General features: G+C 55.1%; 2 protein-coding genes across 7 annotated transcripts in view; both read left to right on the forward strand.

Annotated features, from left to right (window-relative positions):
• The first annotated feature begins 4147 nt into the window (after nucleotides 1-4147).
• Nucleotides 4148-8403, forward strand: FGF17 (fibroblast growth factor 17). 2 transcript variants are annotated; one of them, XM_007529142.2, is made up of 5 exons: nucleotides 4148-4193; nucleotides 4358-4394; nucleotides 6898-7075; nucleotides 7237-7343; nucleotides 8057-8403. In XM_007529142.2, the coding sequence occupies exons 1-5, from the start codon at nucleotides 4159-4161 to the stop codon at nucleotides 8348-8350; spliced, it is 651 nt and encodes a 216-aa protein (XP_007529204.1). In that variant the 5' UTR covers nucleotides 4148-4158; the 3' UTR covers nucleotides 8351-8403. The 2 variants fall into 2 exon arrangements, with proteins under 2 accessions (XP_007529204.1, XP_007529205.1); XM_007529143.2 differs by having other exon boundaries at nucleotides 6931-7075.
• Nucleotides 8404-9042: 639 nt separating this feature from the next.
• Nucleotides 9043-22738, forward strand: part of DMTN (dematin actin binding protein) — a 33617-nt gene continuing 19921 nt past the window's right edge. Inside the window, exons 1-2 of one of the 5 annotated variants that reach the window (XR_009546348.1) lie at nucleotides 9043-9300; nucleotides 16707-16854. The gene's annotated coding sequence lies outside the window, so the exon portion shown is untranslated. Of the gene's footprint in view, nucleotides 9301-13749; nucleotides 13897-14595; nucleotides 14919-16631; nucleotides 16855-22738 lie in introns of those variants that run through there. The other 4 variants (XR_009546347.1, XR_009546350.1, XR_009546349.1 and 1 more) reach the window with 4 other exon arrangements.

The following is a 22738-nucleotide window of genomic DNA, read 5'->3' on the forward strand; positions in this document are numbered from 1 at the left end:
GAGTGACAAGGCATCAGGTGGACAGTTGGCATTTACCGTGGTTTCACGCCCCAGTAGCCCGAGTGGACAAGCCCATTCCTTGCCTGGTCCCCAGCAGCCTAGTGCAGACACAGATACCAGTAGCAGGACTTCAGTGCACAGGGGAAGGACAGAATTTCCAGGTTGTTGAGTAATGTTTAGTGAGGAGGGAACTGTAGGAAGGTGTGAGCTTGGAGGTTTTGCATAGTAGGATGCTCCTATGAGTCCTGACCAGGAAGTGGTACGGGGGACAAAGTATCAGACTCTCAAGCTTGAAGTCTTGAGTTGGAGCCACGGCAGAGTGTATGTGCCAGAGTGATACTCCGGTACCTCTTTTTTAAATTAAAGAAACAATAATGGAGAGCAGCCCAGAAGGTGACACAGGAGATACAGTGCACTGGATTTTACAAGCACTCTAGCTCTCTGTTTCATTTCTTTCCCTTTTTTCTTTTTCTTTTTTTTTTTTTTTAATTTTTAGTTATGGGATAAACAGCCAGAAATTGAGAGGGTAGGGGAAGACAGAGGGAGATAGACACCTGAAGCCCTGCTTCACCACTTCTTTCCCTGCAGGTGATGACCAAGAACTTGAACCTGCATCCTTGTGCACTGTGATATGAGTGCTTAACTAAGTGCACCACCGCCTGGACCCTCCTCTGATTCATTTTTCTCTCTCTTTTTTAAATATTTATGAGAAAGAACCAGACATCACTCTGGCATATGTGCTGCCGGGGATCGAACTCGGGACCTCGTGCTTGAGAGTCCAAAGTTTTACCACTGCGCCACCTCCCAGACCACTGATTCATTTCTTATAAATCTAAAAACAACGCAAAAAAAAGTGCTGAATGGGGAGATAGGGTGGTTATGCAGACTTTCTCTTTTTAAAAATTTTTATTTATAAAAAGTAAACTGTCAAAAACCATAGGATAAGAGTGGTACAACTCCACACAATTCCCACCACCAGAACTCCCTATCCTGTCTCCTCCCCTGATAGCTTTCCTATTCTTTACCCTTCTATGAGTATGGATCCAGGGTCATTATGGGGTGCAGAAGGTGGGAAGTCTGGCTTCTGCAATTGCTTCCCTGCTGAACATGGGCATTGGCAGGTCTATCCATACTCCTAGCTTCTCTTTCCCCAATGGGGCAAAGCTCTGGGGAAGCAGGGCTCCACTTCAGTGCTTAAAGCACCAGCCTCATCTCTCAGGTGTGGAAAGTGAGGTTAGCAAGGTTGCCCCCAAGATCACAGAACTAGTGGAGGCATTGGCTTCACACACAAGCAGTTTCACCCAAAGCCCTTTGCTCTCACCCTCTGCAGGATGGGAAGTGGCAGCCTGGTCCTAGGAAGTCACAAAGCCAAGAGAGCAGAGTGAGGGCTCAGCCCACCTGGCAGCTGGAGTCTGGTCATAGCAAATCATACTGATCAGCTCACTAATCCCAGGAGAGTGCCACCCCCCACCCCCATCCTTGACCCAGTGTCTGAGTGTAAGGGCACACCACAGCCAGACACTGGTGATTTGATAACCATTCCTGGCAGGCAAGGGGCTCAGATAGCAAAGTGGAGGGTCTGTCTTCACAGTCCTATGCCTTTCCCCTGCCCTAGCCCTTAGAGCTTTCATCAGGAAAGGCGGAGGTGGGGGGTGCTGGGGGAGCAAGTGGTCACATGGCCACACAGGAGTACTGTCCAGAGAAGCTATTGTGAGACACCCGCCAGTTGGGGGTGTTGAACTTGGCACTAAAGGGTGGGGACTTATTGCTGAAACACAGGCTACTTCTCACTTCCTTTGTCACTTCTGACCACCACCACCACCACCACCTGTAAATGTTAAGGGACCCTACCCTACTTACCACACTCAGCTTCCTCTAGTTCAGAAAGAATGTTTTAACCATGTCAGCTTCAGGTTCTCTGCCCCCTCCCCCCAGGGTTGGTGACACTTGGGACTTTCCAGGAAGTGTATTCACCTCAGTTGACACTCCAGGTGGCTGTTTGGACAGTAGTGGCCTTTTTTATTTTTATACATTGGTGGCCAAGCCCAGAGAAGTGAAGGGATTTGCCTCTAGTCACACAGCATGAAAAGACCAGGGCTAGAAGATGGGGATCAAATCCAGGGTTCAGGCCTGACTCTCCATGCTATAACCTCACTGGAGTACACCCCTGACCTTCCTACCAGGAAAAAGAGTCTAAAAGCCGGATGTGCAGGAGTGGCATAGTAGCAGTGAAAAAGGCTTCCCAATGGTGTTCTAAAGTGCTGGCATCAGCACCCTAAGCTTGACTGCCAGCATCTGTTACCATGGAGACCCAAGCAGGGCTGTGTCTTGGGGGGTTGGCAGTGGCAGCAAGACTTCCCCCACTGATAGGATCCCAGCTCTCTAAGACTCAGAGGCTTGTCTCCCCCCTCCCCCCGCCCACAGCACCCAGTAGGGCTCCCCACCCTTGGTCTCCCTTTTTGCCTTCTGTCCCTGTTGAACCATCCACCTCTGAACCCCAAGCATAAGCAATCCCCTCCATGTATCCTTGCTTTTCTCCAGAACCCCTGAGATCAAGGTCAAGGGGAGGTAGCCTTTAATAGCCTTTCTGGGAGCTGGGGGTGGGGCAGCCTTGAGGTCAAGGACATGGACCCAGGGTCACACAGAACTGTCACATCAGAGGTAGGTTCAGGACATCCATAGGAGGGGTGGCCTTCAAGTCATGATGGGAGAGAGTTGTAGAAACGGGGGGTGGGGGGTGGGGGGGGGTCTGAAGGAGCACAAGCAGAGGTGGGGCTGGAGGGGGGTTGGGCACAGGAGGGCAGTAAAGGGTGAGCCTGGCCCTGCCCTGCCATTAACTGGCCCTCGCTGAGGCTAGACTAGATAAGTGAATTAGGTAGGTTAGGTGAGCAATGTTGAGGTGTCTTCTGGGGTTTCTGTATTCTTTCCTTTTGATTCTCAAACCCTGGTCTCCCCCAGCTAATTGGAGGGGGTAGGGCACCTGGGGGTACTGGAGCTTTCCTCACCCCCAGGGAGGTGATAGACAGCTTTGTGGATTGCTGTGGCTCAGGGAGGTGAGAAGGAGGCAGGAGGTGAGAGGCTCCTTTCCCAATCACATCCTTAGGTAAACAGCTTGCAGGCCAGCACTTCCCCTCCAGAGCCCAGAACCAGGGCCAAAGCCTGCTTCCCTCAGGCCCCCAAGAACTGTGCTGGACATCCAGACTCATGGAAAGTGCTAAACTGTCCCTGGGAGCTAGTGCAGTACAGTCCACCTCGCCTTGCTCCCTAGAAACCAGTGACTGGCTTCATGCAATCACAGGCTGAGGCTGCAGGGGTTCAGGAGGGGACTCCAAGCCCCTAGAAGCTCTGAGAGGCTCTATGGTGGTGGTGGGGAGGGGGTGCTCGAGGAGTGAGGTCCAGGTGTATTTCAGCTGAGTGTATCTCTCCAGCATCCCATGTGGCTGCCCTCTCTCTGGGGGACACAGTGGAGACCACAGGGCAATGGAGCCAGTGGGGGCCTTCCACGGCCGCAGTCATGCCCCCTCCCCACCCAACCCCAGACTGCCGTTCCCACTATTTGCCACCAGCCAGGCCAGCCTAGCCTAAGCCCTCCTTCCCCTGCAGCGGGTCAAAGATAGAAAGAGCAGCGAGGGGTGACAGAGCTCCTGCTCCTTAGGGGAGGTCCCTCCTTTTAAGGTTGCTTCTGGGATTTTCTACTCCACACCCAGCCAGATCCAGCAGCCCTAGGGCACGGTGGATACCTGTGCCCACTCTCAGGAGTGGGGTGGGAAGTGGGTGCCCAACAAGAAGGCAGGAGAGTCTGGCCCTAAAGGGAGAGGGGCCATCAGCCGCTGGTGGGTTGCATGAGTGTCCAAGGGGCCAGCAGCTCTGTCCTCTACCCAGGCAGTCCCCCGCCAGTGGCCTTGCAGTCTCACTGGCCAGGGAGGTGGACACCTCACACCTCAGTCTCCCAATTACGCCCTGCTCCCCCTCCTCCTCCCCCTCTTTTCCTCTCTCCTCCTCCTCCTCCTCCTCCTCCCCTTTCTCTCCTCCTCTCCCCCCTGAAAACCTGTGGCTTGAAGAGACCTTGGCTGCTCTGGGATACTACCCTGGGGACGCCCTATATCTGTGCCTGAGTTTGGGTCAGAGGGGCCTGCACTTCGAGAACCCTCTCCAGCCATGGGAGCTGCCCGCTTGCTGTCCAACCTCACTCTGTAAGTGCACTGCTGCCCAGTCTGGAATTTGGGAGGTCGTCCCTGTCAGTCCTCATCCCAGGGGACTCCCAGGAGTGCTGCTAGCTCAAGACAGGGTGGGGTGAGGGTGGGGGCCCCTGGCTGGTCTTGGCATCTATATCTGGCCCTGCCCTCTGCCCATACAGGTGCTTGCAACTACTGATTCTCTGCTGTCAGACGCAGGTAAGCAGGCTCCTCATCAGCTTCCCCAGCTTCCCTACCCTATGAGCAGAAAAGGGGGAGGTGGACAGACTAGAGTCTCTTCTGGAGTCCAGGAGACTCAGAAGCATGGGGGTTCTGCTTTTAGGAGAAGTGGGAAAATGGACTCTGGCAGATTTGGGGACTGAACTTCCCTGCATACCCCCTCCTCTGTCCAGGACTAAGTACACAATATTGTCAGTGGGCTGGAGCCTGGCTAGAAGAGGGCCGGGGGAGGTGGTGGCTCAAGTGAGGCTATACCTGCTAGTTCCTGCAAGTGTGGGCAGACCTCCATGCAAAGCTGGGGTGCCCCTCACAACACCCATCCCTCCTCCCATGATGCTGCCCTGGGGTCTTGGTCAGGCTTGGGTGACTCCTTACCTAGTGGGCAATGATGTCAACCCCGGAGAGATTTTGTTTCAGGGTCTGCTCCTTCACTGCCACCCCTAAATCAGTCTCCTGCCCCCCCCCAGCCCCAGCCCCAGCCCCAGCCTCAGCCCTGCGTGAAGCGTGAAGCTCAGTCCCTTTTTGTGATCCGCCATGAGAGTGTGGCTATTAAAATGCACTGGTCCAGAACCACTGGCAAGCTTGCTGGCTTTCCCAGGCACAGCCACAGTTCTTCATATCCAGTGGGGACTTTTTTTTTTTTTTTTTTAAGGTAATGCCTTTTCTCTGGGAGAGGGAAAGGGGCTGCCTTTGAAGCAGTGGGGGGGTGGGAGAGAGAGACAACCGCTCCCCCTTCCCTTCCCCTTTTGCTCGAGCCCCCCATTCGAGGCCTTTTGCTTCACACATCCAGGGAAAGCAAGAAGAAAGCCCCTAGCCTGGCCAGGAGGGGGCTGGGGGTGGGTCCGACCTGTTCTGGAAGGGGAATTAGCACAATGGTGCGGCTGGCCTGGCGTTTATGGCCTGGTGGAGGCCCCATTCAGGACTCCAGGAAGGTGGCAAAGCTGTCCTTTCCCCCCTTGAAGTGCCCCCTCACCCCCTTGGAGGGGGGGCCAGCAGGCCGGACTGCAGCCATGCTTGAGGGGCTGTCTGACAAGCAGCTGTCTGCAGGGTGGAAGGGGAAGTCCCCCGCAGCGGGAACATGAAAGGGCCAGGCCAGGTCCCTCAGGGAGAGCTGATTTGTGGGCTGTGGGCTGGGGGGGGGGGGGCATGGGCCTGCTTTTGTGCCGGGCTGGAAGGGGGAATGAGGAGGCGAGGGGGCTACAGGGGGGTGCTCTGGGCTCCTGACCTGGAACAGACAGCCAGAAGGCGGCTGCCAGCCAAGAGGGGTGGAGGGCCTGAACCTGGGCCAGGAGGCTTGGGCTGAGGACACCGACCCCACCACCCCACTGAGGGGCTCAGACTAGCCAGACCCCACCCCCTGGCAAGGAAGCAGGTCCCCCACCTGGCTGTTGACCTCAGATTTTTTCAGTGTGGGGCAAGGGGCCAGCATCGCAGTCCTGAGTCTCATAGACCTTCCCCTCATGGGAATAGGATTTGCTGAAGTTGCAGATGAGCAGGGCACCCCAAAGGATTAAGACCCAGGAAGTCAAATTATTAGAGGCCAAGCTTCCCACTGCTACCCCCTGGAGATGATGTTCCTTAAACGATGTTGACCTGGGCATAGCTCTGCCCAGACACTACAATAAAGCTGGGCTGGGGGTTGGGGAGCTTGGGCAAGGAGGGGCTTCTGCCACTGTCCCACAGGACCCGATGGGCAGAGAAGCACAGAAAGCAGGAGCTGAGGCCATTGGCAGGTCAGCCCAGTTGGCACCTTGCTTCTCCTTCAGGGGTGCAGGTGGGTATGATGGGGGTTGAAGAGGTGTGCCATCTGACAGTCTGACATTGTAGGCTGGCAGTGCCTCCTCCTGCTGCCTCCACCTCACCCCAGGGTAGGGGAGGGAGGCCTGTGGGGGTGTCCTCTAAGGGTCGTAAGCACCTGGATAGAGGCATGGGAGGTGGACAGGACTCCAGAGATGCTTGTGAGGCCTTGCAGGAGCCTGAGTAGAAGGCCCCTGGAATGTTCTCCAGTGACTGGCCAAGCCAAGTGTCATGAGTCTATGCGCTGGATGTGGAGGCCACACAAGCAACAGGATGCAGGAGAAAGTGGAGCCCAGACCCAGAGTTCTGAAAGGCCAGCTCCAATCCTGGCTTTGACACCCCACCCCCAAGTGGCTATGTTCCTTCTCCGTGAAGCACAGAGTCTCCCCCAAGTGCCAAATCATGATTCTAGGTCTGCACTATATTACCAAGTGCCCCCCCCCAACCAGGGCAGCCACCACACTCCAAGGTGTACATGGAGCCAAGAAGTCATACCTGGCTGCCCCACAGGCCTAGAAAGGTCATGGCTGCATCCTCAACAGTCACCCCCATTCACACACACACACACACACACACACACACACACACTGTAGCTCCACTCTTCTCTTTACCCTTCCCCCTGGATAGCTGGTGGTGGTGTCACCCAAAGCAAATTGACGCTATTTTTCCCTTGGTAACCGCAAAGGGGGAGAATCACCCGTCTCCTAATTTTAACCAGTACGTGAGGGACCAGGGTGCCATGACTGATCAGTTGAGCCGGCGGCAGATCCGAGAATACCAACTCTACAGCCGGACCAGTGGCAAGCACGTGCAAGTCACCGGGCGTCGCATCTCTGCCACTGCTGAGGATGGCAACAAGTATGGTGAGACCTGCAGCCCTGGCTAGCCTCCTCTGCACTGTCCCCACGTCCCAGGTCAGGGTGGCTGCTGTGAGACAGCAGGCCCCATGGCCTCCTAAGACCCAGAGTCAGGCTGCTTGGGGAAGGTGGACACTGATGGATGAGGTCTTTCTTGCCTGTTACAGCCAAGCTCATCGTGGAGACAGACACGTTTGGAAGCCGGGTCCGCATCAAGGGGGCTGAGAGTGAGAAGTACATCTGCATGAATAGGAGGGGCAAACTCATTGGGAAGGTGAGGCCAAAGCCAGAGAGCTGAACAATGGGTCTGCCAGGCTGTGGTGGGGAAGGCAGGGCAGAGTCCCCCCACTCTCCCTTGAGGTTGCACTTCTGCTTTCATCCCACCACTGTGAGCTCTCAATTTCCATGAGTCTCCAAGATACTCGCTAAGGGGGTAGGCCCCTCCCTGTAAGACTTAGCACCCATGTGGGTGGGGTGGCAGTGGTTGCTGACTCTGTTAAGGGCTATGGGCTGATCAGAGTGGAGTGCCGGGGTTAGTGTAGTCCAGGGGATGCAAGCAACCAAGTGCTCACTACCCACCAACTAGCTTAGCCACCTTGCAATGGTGGCCTGTGGCTGTATGGAGAACTCCATTTTCTGTGGCTTTGCTCTGCCTAGGTTTTTGATTCTGGCTCCTCTCACCTGGTACTGGTTTACCTTTGTCAAGCTTTAGGCTCCCAGGGTCTCACGGGGTCCCAACCGCCCAGTCATACCAAGCACTTGACCCTGGGCGTCTTTGTGTCCTTGATCTGGATGCCACATTCTGGGAAACTGAAGTTCAGTGAAGCAAATCAATGTGCTCGAAGCATACAACGCCCAAGTGACAAACCGGTGTTGAACTCGAGATTCGGTTCCCAGCGGCACTCTGGGTGGCATTTGCTCCCACAGGGCCACCAGGCGGGCTCCCTCTTCTGTTCTGCACATGCCCTCCTCTCCTTCCTCCCCCAGCCCAGCGGAAAGAGCACCGAGTGCGTGTTCACGGAGATCGTGCTGGAGAACAACTACACGGCCTTCCAGAATGCGCGGCACGAGGGCTGGTTCATGGCCTTCACGCGGCAGGGCCGCCCCAGGCAGGCCTCGCGCAGCCGCCAGAACCAGCGGGAGGCGCATTTCATCAAGCGCCTGTACCAGGGCCAGCTGCCCTTCCCCAACCACGCAGACAGGCAGAAGCAGTTCGAGTTCGTGGGCTCTGCCCCCACGCGGCGGACCAAGCGCACTCGGAGGCCGCAGCCCCAGACGTAGTCAGGGACCCGGGGGCGAGGCCCCCTGCCGCCAGCCTCCTCACCCCTCCCCCTCCTAATCCAGAGACTAGGCTGGGGCGCAGGGAGGTGGCCGGAGCCCGCACACAGAGCCCTGAGGACCGCCGAGAGTCAGCACCCCCAACTGGAAGGGAGCGGAACTGCCACAGGCCCGGGCAGGTTCCTCTCGGCTGCACCAGGACCCCACCCCCCCACACACACACCCCTAGGCCTCCCTGGGCCGACCCCCCAACTCCACCCCGCAAAAGAACTGTGGTTCCCACGGACTCCCAACCACAGGCCCGCAGAATCAAGGCCTTGCAGACACAATCTGGAGGTGCTCCCCTCACCCATACCCCCAGTCTGCCTCCAGCCTCCAGATGCCTCCAGGCCAGACAGTAGGGATTTGAGGGTACAGTGGGCGGGCCGTTCTTCATTTTCCACTGTCTCAGCCTGCACCTCCACCCCAACTCCCAGCCCCAGAATAAAATCATTTTCCTACAAAGTGGGTGCTGTGAAGGGGAGTGCAGTGGGGGGCTGCAACGCAAGTCCTGAAATCAACTACTGAATGCTTCTCTGCGGAGGCGGAGCTGGAGCCAGGCGCTCTGGGCCAGCGGGCCTGCAGGTGTCCGGCCGCGGTGGGCAGTCTGGGCTCGGGGGCGGGGCGGCCTGGGGGGGGAGGGGGTGGCAAGAGTGCCCGCACCTCCGCCCCACAGGAGGCCGGCGGCTAGCGCGGCTCCTCCTTGGCGGCTCGGGTTTCCTAGCCTGTGCGGCACATCCCGTGCTACCTGTTGGGACGCAGAGAACCCCAGCCCTGGGGCCGGCTGAGCCTCGGGGCCGGGCCGGGCCTGGACGGGTGTCAGTGAGGGCTGCGGGCGGGCGGGCAGGAGTGAGGCCCGCAGGCCAGGACGCTGCAGCCACCCCAGCAGGATAGCCGAGAGCTCTCCGCCCTCGGTGAGAAGGGTCGGGGCGGGGGAGGAGAGTCCAAGAGCGGAAGGGGAGCGGGGGCTACCAGGCCGGGGGCCACCCCGGGGTACGCTCAATTAGAGGCCTCGGTCCGCCGGACGCCCCGAGAAGGCCCCCTCCAGTCCCCAGTCCGGGTGGGCTTACCCGGCGCCCCTAGGTGTGCGTTTGGGGAGTGGCGGTCGGGGGGCCATAAACCCGCCCTTTTCCTCTCCACCCACTGCTTTTTCATCTCGCACCTGCATTCCTTCCCCCTTTTCAGGGAGAAGTCACCTTATTGCTTCTTTTCTGCTGCTCTACTCCCATCCTCAGTGCCCCAGTTTCAGAGAAAATGTTGGGGAAGGGGATTGTGGAGAGAAGAGGACGCTTGAGAGACACCCCTTCTCCCACCTCTTCCAACACCAGCACGGGATGCTGTGTAAGGAAGGGCCAGCTTAGTCCAAATGGAGGGAAGTGGAGCCCCCCACCCCAACCCCCAGGCATCGTGAGCATTTTGCTCCACGCCCCCAGGTCCAAGCCATTGAGCCTTGCAGGCCAAGAGGGAGGTCCCGGCAGCCCCAGGACAGACATTCTCCCTCCAGTTTGTCATAATTGCTTTTCGCTGGTTATTTTCTCTCCCCCCGCCCCCCCTTCACAAAGAGCCTTAATCCCGAAGCCAGCGCAGAGACGCCTTGGGGGTCATTTCTTTTCTGGGGGGTGTGTAGGGAGGGTGGTCTGCGGCACAGCTGATAACTAGAGAGTTCAATGGGATTTTAAACTGAGGGGCAACGCCCAGCAATTACCTGAGGACAAAGGGTTTGGGGCTCCCAGGTGTGGAGAACTGGACTGGGGGGGTGCTTTACAATCCCTCTGATTTCCGCAGGAATTTGAGAAATTCTTTAAAACTCTAGACTGCCTCCCCCACACCCCCCACCCCAAAGAGCTCAGACCTACCCCCACCTCTCCCTGGCTCTGGTTAGAGACAGCTTCAAAGGTGTAAGGGCCCTTTGTCTTGCCTCAGCTTTCTTCTCGGCTTCCCACCACCACCACCCCCACCTCCCCAGCACAGACAGGCCTCTGGGGGCCAGCTCCAGAAAGCTCTCTCTGTTTCCTTTCTTGCCTTTTTGAGGTGAGACCTGGCAGAGAGGGACAGAGAATGAGGCAGGAGAAGGGCAGTGTTGGATGCCTGTGCCTTCCCAGAGTGCCCTGGCCCCACCCCAAAACCTGCTGTGGCCTTCAGTCCCTGGCTTGGCCTCTCAGCCTTCTTCCTGGGACCTTTTAGCACCTCTGCCCAGGTTCCATGCCTCTCAATATTCTGGGGAAGTCTGTTCAGCTTGTTCCCTCTGAACTGGTGGAACTTTCTAGAAGATCCTAGAAAACAGAAACCAGAGGGATAATGGATTCAAGGGAGTTTGGCATGTGTGTAGTGATGGGAGGGAGGCTTCTCCCAGCACTTCAGGTCTCTCAAAGGATCTACAATAATGGCAGTTGCTTCTGTGTCCATGTACAAATGGGGTAACCCATTGAAGAGAGACTTGGGACCAGATGACTGCATCCATTTCTGGGAGAGCATGGCAGGTGGAGAGAGGTAGCAGCAGTATGCCTCAGGCCCTGTGCCTAGTTAGGATTACCAAGAAGTCTGGTGGCTAAGAATAGACTGTATATTGATCTCCTTTCTCCCTCTTTCTCTCCACACAGCCCATAAGGCAGAGGGGGAGCCACAGCAGGAAGGGGGCACCCCCTCCTCAGTCCTCACAGGCTGGCTTCCATATTCATCATTCTGGTCAATACTGCCCTTCTGACAGAGGTCACCTGTGGCCAGGAAGCTCCCAGTCAGCAAGCCCACTCTCTGCCTTGTCTCAGTCCTCACAGCCAGACCTGACCCTGCCAAGGGTCTCCCTTTCTGAACTTTCTTTCCCTCAGTCCATCACTAATTGTTGTTCCTTTGTTCTCTCTTGTCCCACCTTCTCCTTCTGTCTTCCTCTTCACAGAAATGTTCCCTGAGATTTATTTCTGCTATTCTCTTCTCTCCTTGTTCCTTACTGCCATCCCCCCACTCTCTCTTCCTCCCTCCTTCTCCCTCCTCTTCCTCTGAGCAATCTCAACCTCTTGCACTTGACTGCTTTTCTTCCCAAAGTCTGAAGCCCTGCTCCACTGCCAAGCCTCACCGGGCTCTGTCACAATGACTGGTACCTTCCTGAATGATCTGTCTCCTAACTGCCCCCCCATCCCCACAAACCCAGAACATTATGTGGAGTCACTGCTAGTCCTTAACAAGGCTCCTATACAACCCCCTTTCCAGTCCTAACCCTGCCTCCCCCCACACACACACTTCAAGAGAACTGACCAAAGAGCACTGTCACCTGGCAAGCATGCGGCACCCACCTTTGTTCCTGAAGCTCCCACTACCCTTCTAGAATGCTTGTGTTGTCCAGACCACACATGTCTCCTCTGCTCTGTGGCTTTCCTGTTGCTGGGAGCTGGGGTGGTAGCTGTAAACTTGTTCCCTGGTGCACCTCACAGCTTGTCGTCCAGAGCTGTGTTTATGGGTGCTTGTGGCATGGCCTCAATAGACAGCAAGTGCCCCAGATGCAGAAACAGTCCCTGCCTCTCCCACAGTGCTCAGCATGCACAGATTACAATGGAGGCAGGGACATTACACTAGCTGAAGGCCCAGAAAGAAGCCATTGCTCCAGCACCCAGTGCCTGCCAATCTCCATCTGCCATTCTGCAGATGTCTCTCAGTTTCTGTCTGTCCTGTCAAGTTCTCTCTGTCCTGTTAAATAACCAAAAAAAAAAAAAAAAAAAAAAGAAAGAAAAGAAAAGAAAGAAAGAGGCCTGGGGGAGACAGCATAAAGGTTATTCTTCTTCTAGCGTTTGCCCTTCTTCCATAGCCAGTCAACAGCGTCAGGTTGAGCCTGATGTAAAGTTTAGAGACCTCCTTTGAATCTGGAGAGGTGGCAGTCGTTGACTATGTGGGTCATAGTCTGTCTGTAGCCGCAGGGGCAGTTCGGGTCGTCTCTGACTCCCCAGCGATGGAACATAGCGGCGCACCGGCCATGGCCTGTTCGATAGCGATTGAGGAGGGCCCAATCATAACGTGCTAGGTCAAAGCCGGGTTGACGCTTGCAGGGGTCTGTGATGAGGTGTTTGTTCTTTACCTCAGCTGACTGCCAACTCTGTTTCCAAGAGTCTGGAACAGAGAAGTTCAGTGTAGGCGTAGGGGACCAGATTGGGTGACGAGACATCAAGCGTCAAGGTTATACAAAAGCCTTTCAAGCCTGAGGCTCTGAGGTCCATGGTTCAATCCCCAGCACCACCATAAGCCAGAACTTATCAGTGTTCTGGTAAAAAAAAGAAGAGAAAAAAAGAAAAAAGAAAGAAAAGATAGGGAAAAGTCTCCACCAAGAGCAGTGGATTTGTTTCATGTAGGTACTGATCATCAGTAATAACCCTGCATATATATATATGCATATATATATGCATATATACATACATATATATATGCAGGCTGGGACCAGGTAGTGGTGTATCTGGCTGAATACCACAAGTTATCAAGCATAAGGACCCAGGTTCAAGTCTGCACCTGCAATAAATAACCTTGGTGGTAATTAAAAAAGAAGAATAAGGGAGTTGGGTAGTAGTGCAGCGAGTTAAGCGCAGGTGGCACAAAGTGCAAGGACCAGCATAAGGATCCCGGTTCCAGCCCCCGGCTCCCCACCTGCAGAAGGGGGGGATCACTTCACAAGCGGTCAAGCAGATCTGCAGGTGTCTTTCTCTCCCCCTCTCTGTCTTCCCTTCCTCTTTCCATTTCTCTCTGTCCTATCCAACAATGAAGACAACAATAACTATAATAATAACTACAACAATAAAAAAACTTGGGCAACAAAAGGAAATAAATAAATAAATAAATAAATATTTTTTAAAAAGAATAATAAAAGAACAGAAAGAGTAGACTGTCTGGATTCAGAGAGGAGAGGCATAGGGGAAATTTGGGGAATGAAAAGAGAGGCTCTGAGGCAGCAAAGTTGAGGGGTGTCAGAGAAAGGTGGGTCTGAGTGACAAGAACTGGGCATTGGCAAAAGGAAGGCCAGAAGCTACTGTGCCAATTTATGAAAGGCTTTTTTTTCCCTGGGATGGAGCTGCATTGGGGTGGGGGACAGCATTGGGACAGTGCCTGGTCCAGTAGCTTGCTGGAGGCTGAGGCAGTGGGTGCATGGCCAAGGTAGCCACATGGCTTCCACTCCTAGACCTTGTCCTTCTCTCTTTCCTCTGGCTCAGCTCTCTGCCACCTTTACCTTCTCAGGTACCCACACTAGTTAATGTTTAGACAGCACTGGACTGGAAGGCTGTGTTGACCCCTCCCCCACAGGCTGGTACAAGGGGTGGGGTCAGGAGCACTGGAGCAGGACAGTGAGAAGAGAGCCTACTGCATGGGTCCTGGGGAGGCTTGGCCTGGCTGGCTGGCATCAGTGACTTTGCTGAGGAAGGAGTCAAGAACTAGATTCTAGGACCAACAACCACCTGTCTGTGGAGGACAGGAGCACCAGCCCCTGCTGTGGACACCAGTGGCCGTCCTCACGCCTCAGGAAACTCCTGAGCAGGAAGGTAGGCCTGTGTGTCTGCTGGCTTCAGTCTGGCCATGGGTCTGCCTGAGGCCTGGACTAATGAGCAACCACTGCTGTTGCCTATTTCTTAGGGGAAAGGCTTTGTCTCTGTCTCAATGGGGCCTGACAGGAGACAGGCAAACAGTAAGAGGTGAACAGGCCTTGAGGAGTGAGAGAATGGAGGAGAGGATTGGAGGCAGTGCATGTCAGGCAAGAAGGGTCTTCCACTTGACTGTGTCCCCCTGGTCCCCAACACTCGCGCATGTTCTCAGGCTGTCTCTCACACACTAGCACCAGGATCCCTCTGATAAGGAATGACCTTGACAGCTGTGCACCTGTTGCCGGCAGAGGGCGCCCTAACCCTGCAGGCAGCTCCCTTGCTTTCAGGGTTGGCAGAAGGCCGCTCAAAGTGGCTCTCCCAGGGGAGCGCCGTCCCTGTGGAGTGGGGGGCAGGCAGAGGGGATGGGACCCTGAGGATAGGAGGTGTACCACCCCAGGCCAACACCCCCCAGGTCAGGGAATGAGAGGGTCTGAGGGCCGGGGGATGTGCACAGAGATAACGTGTCACGTGGGCCCCAGGGGTCAGCCACACGTTCGCCAGCCATGTTCCCTTCTGCCGGAAGCGCCCCACAAACATAGCCATGTCGTCCCGGTCTCTATTCTCCAATACCGTGCTTAGCTTTCTGGAATGGGGGTGCTCCAAAGCTGTCTGTGCTCTGGCCCTGAATTAGTTCTTCTGAGGTTACCCAGGACCCAACTTTATGGAAGATAAGGGGCACAGTGGGAGGCCAGGCTCCTGAAGCTCCCCCCCCAACACGAAGGCCACCCTCAGGTCCCCTCCCTCCCTCCGGGAACAAACAGCAGTAGACGCCACCGCGCCTCCTCCCCCTCCCTGCCTCCGCCTCGGCTGAGCTGGCAGGTTGTCTTGGTAACGGGAGGCGGAGAGGAGATGCGCTGAAGGATGGAGGTGTATCTCACCGAGGAAGAGGCTGTGCTCCTGCCCCACGCCCCAGGCCCGTGAAGGTACTAGTCAGTCTTCCCTCTTCCCCGCACCCCCACTCTGCGGTCCATGCTTGTTCCACCTGGAGCTCGCTCCCCTTCTCCTGCCCAGTCCCCTGCACAGCCTCGTTCCTGCCCCTGCCCACAGCTGTCCTTGTCAACAGCTTCCCCAGCCCTGCCCCTGGGGACCCAAGCACCGGAAGACTAATCTCCAGAGGTGGGATGGGGGGGTGGGGGTAGCAGTAAGAGCAAAGAAAACCGGGGGTCCTGAAGGACTGAGACTTTCCAGTGGCAGAGAGAGGCCAATGGAGGCTGCGCAGGACTGGGGTGGAGCCAGGGCACCTTGCTCTGAGTCAGGAGTGAAGACCAGGGCGAAAGGCCGCCAGCTTGGTACCTGAAAGGACCAGCACCCCTCCCCCAGTTTACCACTCCCCTTCCCCTTCAGAGCTACTCCTCCTGGCTGTTCCTGCTTGGCTAGATGGATTCTGCCCCCCTCCCTCCCCCCACACTGCAGCTCAGTCTGTTTTTCCTGTGTTCATAGTACTCAGCTCCCTGGCTTCCTGCTTCTCTCCTGAGCCCATCCTGCAGGGCTACAGCCTCACTTTCCACTCCAGACATGTCCCTCTCTTCAGCTCCTACCTGTCCCCTTCTGATCTCTCCTTTGCAGGATGAGGTGCTGGAGCACACTCTCACCTGTCCCCTTCAAGACTCTCCGTGTGTGTGTGTGTGTGTGTGTGTGTGTGTGTGTGTGTGTGTGTGTTTCTTTTCGAACCAGAGCACTGCTCAGCTCTGGCATATGATGATGCTGGGGATTGAATTTGGGGACAGGAAACCTCAAGCATGAAAGGTTTTTTGCATAACCACTGAACTATCTCCCCAACCCCCCTCCCCACTTTGTGATTTTTCCATTCAGTCACCCCAGAGACCCCCCTCCCCAGATTCTAGATCTGCCTAAGGGCAGCTGATGGCATCAGCTGACCGGCTGTGGGCAGTGGTTACCAGGGCAACATGAGGACTGCCTAGGTAGGCAAGTCTACCCTGGGGGTGGAGGGGGCTGGCTGGGTGGGGCCAGCAGGCAATGTTACCCCCACCCAGCCCAGGGGAAAGGGGCATTACAAATGAATTTGGCCTCTACGGGGAGCCCAGGAAAGCCCCAGGACAGTGACAGAAGACTGGCAAGGTGAGGCATTCCCTGATACTGAGAAGGCAACTTCCTGGGGTTCTGTGCGGGAGCCGGGGCTCACCTTGTAGGAAGCAAAAAAATGGGGTTCCTCCGAGCTCTGTGTGTGCTCAGTTCCAGGGGTGAGGGTAACCTGTGCCAAGTAGAGGTGACTTGGGGGGGCTGGTTCTGCCTACACCCCATGCCCTCAGCACCTGTGCCCTTTAGCACCCCAGGAAGGTGGGGACTTGGAAGGTGTCTGTGGCCACTGTAAAAGGAGCAGGTGCTGAAGAAAGGTGTGGCACCCAGCTGTTTGCGTAGTGATCCCTCCTCCCAGGGGGCTACCCATGTGAGTGTCAGGAAAAGGACTGGCTAGGTCGGACTCAGTTCTGCTTTGTCATGACGTTGTCCTAAAGCTGCCTTGTTGGGAAGGGACTGAGCTGCAGTGAGCCGAGGTGGACGCGCAGACACAGGCAGACACACACCCACCGCCTGGTGGCAGCTGCCCGCTATCAGCCACGGCAGGAAGGGCCTGGATCCGTTCACCAGACGCAGACTCCCCAGCTCCGCTGGTGGAGAAACCGGGTGGGGGTGAGCGGGTGGGGACCCAGCAGGGAGGTCAGCCTGCTGAGACCACTCCCCTCCTTCTTAAGCTCCTCACCCACCCAGCACAGCCGGCTTCCTTCCCTGGCTGGTGCCACCTGGAAACAGGCTGGGCTTCTGGCGGAACTGTGGGTTACCTAGACTGTGAGGAGCAGCGCCTGGCCCTCCCCGCCTGCCAGACACCGGGCCTGGGAAGAGGTAGGTAGCAGCGACTTCTGGCTCCCGTCCTCTCTGTGGACAATTTGGGTTACACACCTGCCTGGGAATGAGAGTCTGTCTGGGTGGTGGCAGGGGTCCCCTGGGAGGGGTCCAGCTCCTTGATCCCTGTGACAGTAGGCCAATCCCCGGCACACTGGGTTGATCTAATCAAACCTCCCTCTAATTTGTCAGAGGGGCTGGGCTATGCCTGCTGCCTGCCCAATACCCCTTCTTCTAGCTTTGCTGGCCATAATTCCAAATCGATGAGCTGGGAGTGGGGTTGTTGGGGAGCTATTTCTCTGCTCAATGTTGAGAGTGACAGACTGCCAGCCCCCCATTTCACAGACATCTCCCCCTCCCCAAGGGTAGGACCAGCTCACAAAAGCTTCAGGGCTGTTGGTGTGGAGCTCACTGTCTGAGGGGAAAAGGCTAGGAACCCCCCTACCCTTAACCCAGGGCTGGCCAGGCCAGGTGAAGGCCAGCCAGGCAGAATGAGGCTGGGTGGCTGGGCGTGGCTGCAGGCCTGTCCCCCCTCTCCCCAGCAGCCACTGTTACTATATGTGCAGACCCCTAAGCACCCAGAGGCACCTGGCTAGCAGCCTGCCATCAGTCTAGTGATGGCAGGCTTCACCTGGGCAGACACACCTGTCCTCCATTCCAGGGGAATGTGATGCCAGGGTGTGGGAGTTGGGGGGCAGGGCAGCTCTAGGAGGAAGGAGATAGAGCACTTCAGGAGTGGGGAGTGCGAGAGGACCCTCAAGGCTGGCTAAATTAGGGACTGTGTGCAGCTGTACACGTGTACCACCCCTGGGGGGGGAGCTGGCAGCACATGGTGCAGCGGCTGTGAGTGCAGGGAGCCAGTGCCAAGGGGGGACCTGTGGGTGCATGTGAGTGGGTGTCTCCGGCAGTGTGTGTCATTGTGTGGGGGCCGCGCTGTGAGAATGGGGGTGTGATCTCACCAACAGGGAGCCTGAGTTCTGCAAATGTGCCATTGTAGTTGGCAGGCCGGTGCCCACGTGAAGCTTGCTCAGGTTCTACCCACCTCTCCCCAGCAGGTGTGGGTCTGGGAGACTGAACCCCTCTTCCTGAGCTCATGGCACATACATGTCAGAATAGGGGTGCCCCAGAGGGAATTAGAGGAGCAAAACCCTGGTGTTACCCCCACCCTATCAGCCCAGCTTGTACAAATGACACTATGAGCTGCCAACAGGACCCACCATAAAGAGACTAGAACAGGAGCATGCCAAGGACCATGCCAGTGAGGGGCAGGGCACAGGTAGAGGGGTCTTCAGAAGAAGGAAGCAGGAAGCAAGTAGAGGAGCTCTCTGAGTGGAGGCCTGGCTGTGTATTTGCCTGGGGTAGGTAGGGGAGGAGAGAGACCCTTGGGGCCTTGTTGCTGTTGTCATCCATGAAGGGTGGAGTGGGGGCGTGGCCTTGAGGAGGTGGGTCCTCAGGCTGAGAGGGTCAGGAGAAGATAAGAGAAGAAAGGGGAGTGGCTGGGCTTTGCCAACCTGGGAGGAGCACAGGCCTCACGCTCACCAAGCAAAAGGATGCTCTTGAGGTTGCCGGACTCAGCAGCCCCAAGCCTGCCCATGCTGTGCATGGCCTTTTGGGTCAGTGCAACTGTGCCCCCCACATGTACACTCATGTACATGCATGTATGTGTATGTACGCACAGCTTTACACATGCACAGGCCCAGGGAAGGAGGCCTTCCCTGCCTACCTTCCCTCTCCAGCCTGGAATGCTGTTTTGGGAACCAGTGACCTAGCTGGATCCTGCCTTTATTTCTGGCTTTGACTTGTTGCCACAGTAACTGTGGGAGGGGGGAGGGTTAAAGGGAAGCAGAGATGGGGGAGAAGATGTGGAGAGAAAAGAGAGGGAAGGAGAAGCAGAGAGAGAGGGACAAGGAGGGGAGGTGGGCAGCAGCCACACCAGGAGGGAAGGGAAAGAGTGGGGAAGGGAGGAGTGGGGAGGAGAGGGGCGCTTCCAGCACGCCCTGATCCCAGCCCACTTGGCCAGTGCCCAGCTTTTCCTCATCTGCTGACAGTCTGTACCCACTGGCCTCCAGCCTGGCAGCCTGGCTCCTCATCCACAGAGCAGGCCTGAGAGTAGAGTGTGGCCCTGCCGTGCAGGGTCAGCACACCAGACCTGAGCCCCAGGTCCAGATTACTGTGGGGTCTCATTGGGCCCCACTGAGAGCATGGACTGGCTTTGACTTGAGACAAGCTTGGGTGGGGAGTCCAGCCTGGCTTTCCCTTGGGGGGCTCTAGGCAAGTCCTCTGTGAATGAGGTAGGCATTCACTTGTGCGGAATGTGGACAAAGGGTGTGGAGAAGTGGAGTGTGGGCAGAATGTGGGAGGCCTGGCAAGGCTTGGGAGAGGAGCAAAGACACAGCTAGGGGGCTCTTTTTCTTTTTACCCTTTCTTTGTATTTTCTTTCCTTTTCTTTTTATCTCCTCTCATTTTCTGTTCTTTCTCTTCTTTCTTTCCCTTTCTTTCCTTCTTTTTTTTATATATAATTTTTTTTTTCTCCAGGGTTATCACTCCACTACAAATCCACTACTCCTGGAGGCTATTTTTTCCCTTTTGTTGCCCTTGTTTTATTTATTTATTTATTTCCTTTTTGTTGCCCTTGTTTTTATTGTTGTTGTAGTTATTGTTGTTGATATTGTTGTTGTAGTTATTGTTGGATAGGACAGAGAGAAATGGCGAGAGGAGGGGAAGACAGAGAGGGGGAGAGAAAGACAGACACTTGCAGACCTGCTTCACCATCTGTGAAGCGACTCCCCTACACATGGGGAGGTGGGGGCTTGAACCGGGATCTTCACACCGATCCTTGCGCTTTGCGCCACGTTCGCTTAACCTGCTGTGCTACCACCCAACTACCACCCTTGTTGTTTTACTGTTGTAGTTATTATTGTTGTTGCTATTGGTGTCATTGTTGTTGGATAGGACAGAGTGGAAAGGAACACAGAGAGGGAGAGAGAAAGATAGACACCTGCAGACCTGCTTCACCACTTGTGAAGTGACCCTCCTGCAGGTAGGGAGCCAGTGGCTGGAACTGGGATCCTTACGCCAGTCGGTGTGCTTTGAGCCATGTGAGCTTAACCCACTGCGCTACTGCCCAACTCTCTTTCTTTCCTTCTTTCTACCACACCAATCAATCAGTTACTGGTAGTGCTGCAAATCAAATGTGGTCTCTCCCCTGTGCACTACTACTGTACATCTCCCCAACCCAAAGTTCACTTCTTTTTTTAATTATTATTATTTTTAGGTAGAGACAAGGAAACGGGGTGGGGTGGGATGGGGAGGACTATAGCACTGAAGCTTCCTTGGGTTGCTCACATGACAAAGCATGCACACTATCATTCATTTATTTATTAAGATAGAGACACAGAGAGTAAAAGAGACCACAGCACTGAAGCTTCCATCAATGCAGTGGAGCCAGCCTCCATCCTGGGTTGTGCATATGTCAAAGCAGCACATTGTCCAAGTTAAGGCTTCATTTCTACAAGGCATGGGACCTACAGTGGACTTAGCCCCTAACTAAAACCAGAGGCAGCCAGAGTAGTGGGTGGCCCTTATCACCTCCTCCCAGGCTCTGAGAGGCTGAGAGCAGTGGCACCCAGGTGGGGTTGGGCTGCTGGCTCAGATAGGCCCAGCTGCTGGTGGGTGGAGCAGAGCCCTGTGTATAGGGATCGCCCCCACCCCCCTCAGCTGAGCCAACCTTTCCACACCTGGTCCTGCCTTCCTCTGCAGTCCTCTCCTTTTCCTTCCATCCATCCCTCCCTCCTTTCCTGCTGCAGCCTGCCCTTTGGGGCTTGTCCACAGAGAAGGTCACATGTGCACAGGCAGGGGTGTGTGAGGTTGTGGTGGGGTTGAAGGAGGCAGAGAGAGAGAGACTCACCCAGAGGAAACCAGCTTTGAAGAGGGGACTGCATGGGTTGAGTAAGCAGTTGTCTGTGTGATGCCTATTTGAGAAGAGTCAAGAAAACCTCTCTTTCATGAACACACACCTCACTCCTCAATCCCCACCCCCTCCCCCGAATTTTCCCTGCTGTTTTTTCACTCAGAAGAATTTTTCTGGGTGAGAGAGCTAGTGTATGCCTGCTTTCACCACTCTGACCACAGCACCAAGCTTCCCCACTGTCACTGTGGCACTTCTGTGTGCATGGCAAGGCACCTGGTGATCTATCTGGTCAAAGACCTTCACTTTTGGAACCTAGCTCCAAATTAAAATGCAAATGCCCCCACCAGGTAAGAGATTAGTAGTTTATCCACGAGCTGCTTAGGTAACACACCCGGCACAGGTGGATAAGGCCCTGAGGATGCCCAGCTGTGGACAGCTGTAGAGATGGCCAAGGAGAACATTTTTTTCTCTCTCATTTTTTTTTTTTTACCAGAGCACTGCTCAGCTCTGGCTTATGCTGGTGCAGGGACTTTGGAGCCTCAGGCATGAGAGTCTGTTTGCATAACCATTATGCTATCTACCCCTGCCCAGGAGAACATTTTGAATCAGGCTTCTGAGTGACTGCACATGAGCTGGGCATGACCCTGCACATGGGGGACTTCTTATCCCCTGGTCCCCTGTTTGGGTTGTTACCATTCTGACAGGTGCCCCTCCCCACCCCCAGGTTCAGCCTCAGACACCAGAACACTGTCCCTACCAGGTAGCTTGGCACTCACTCTTCCTGCAAACCCTTCCAGAACTTCTCTGCCCCTTCAGCCTCTGCCCAACCAGCTTGGAAGGTCAGCACCTGAGCTCACTCTGTTTCTTGGGAGACAGGAATCTTCCTCTGTATGCACTCGACCAACATCTTTTCAGGGAACATTCACTTTTACTTAATCTCAAAGCCAGGCCTCCTCTTGGGCCTAGAGCAGCCACTTCTCTCCCTGCTGGGCCCCTCTCTCCTGCAACAGAATCTCCAAGGCCCACAAAATGTTCAACCTCCTGATTGCTTAAGAACTTTCAGCCCCAAAGGGCTGGGTGGTGGCACACCTGGTTAAGTGCACATGCTACAATGCACAAGGACCCAGGTTCAAGCCCCCAGTCCCCACCTATGGGGGAAAGCTTTTCAAGTGGTGAAGCAGTGCTGTAGGTGTCTCTCTCTCTCCCTCTCTCTCTCTCTCTCTGTCTCTCTCTCTCTCTCCCCTACTCCCCTCTTGATTTCTGGTGGTCTCTAACAAATAAATAAAGATAATAATAAAAAAACCCTTTCAGCCCCTTGTAGGGTGGTGGCAGACCTGGTAAAACACACGTGTACAAGGATCTAGTCCCCACCTGCAGGGGGAAAAGCTCCTCAAGTGGTGGAGCAGGCTTCTTTGTCTCTATCTCTCTATTCTCTCTATCAAAAGCAGAAAGAGGAAGTGGGGGTAGATAGCATAATGGTTATGCAAAGAGATTCCTGCCCAAGGCTCCCAAGTCCCAAATTCAATAATCCCCCAAACCACCATCAGCCAGAGCTGAGCGATGTTCTGGTAAAAAAAAAAAAAAAGTATGGGATATATATTTACTGGAACACTACTCAATAATCAAAAAGAAAGGGGAAAAATGGCTGCCATGGTAGAGTAGGGATAACCCTAGGGGCAAACAAAACCAAAGAACTTTCAACCCTTCTTCCTTTTTCATATATATATATATATATATATATATATATATATGTATATATATATATATAAAATATTTATTTATTCGCTTTGGTTACCCTTATTGTTTTATTGTTGTAGTTATTACTGTTGTTGTTATTGATGTCATTGTTGTTAGATAGGACAGAGAGAAATGGAGAGAGGAGGGGAAGACAGAGAGGGGGAGAGAAAGGCCTGTGAAGGTGGGGAGCTGAGGGGCTTGAACTGAGATCCTTATGCCAGTCCTTGCACTTTGCTC

This window comes from Erinaceus europaeus, chromosome 19 (assembly GCF_950295315.1).
Source record: "Erinaceus europaeus chromosome 19, mEriEur2.1, whole genome shotgun sequence".
In the NCBI taxonomy this organism is placed as follows: Eukaryota; Metazoa; Chordata; class Mammalia; order Eulipotyphla; family Erinaceidae; genus Erinaceus; species Erinaceus europaeus.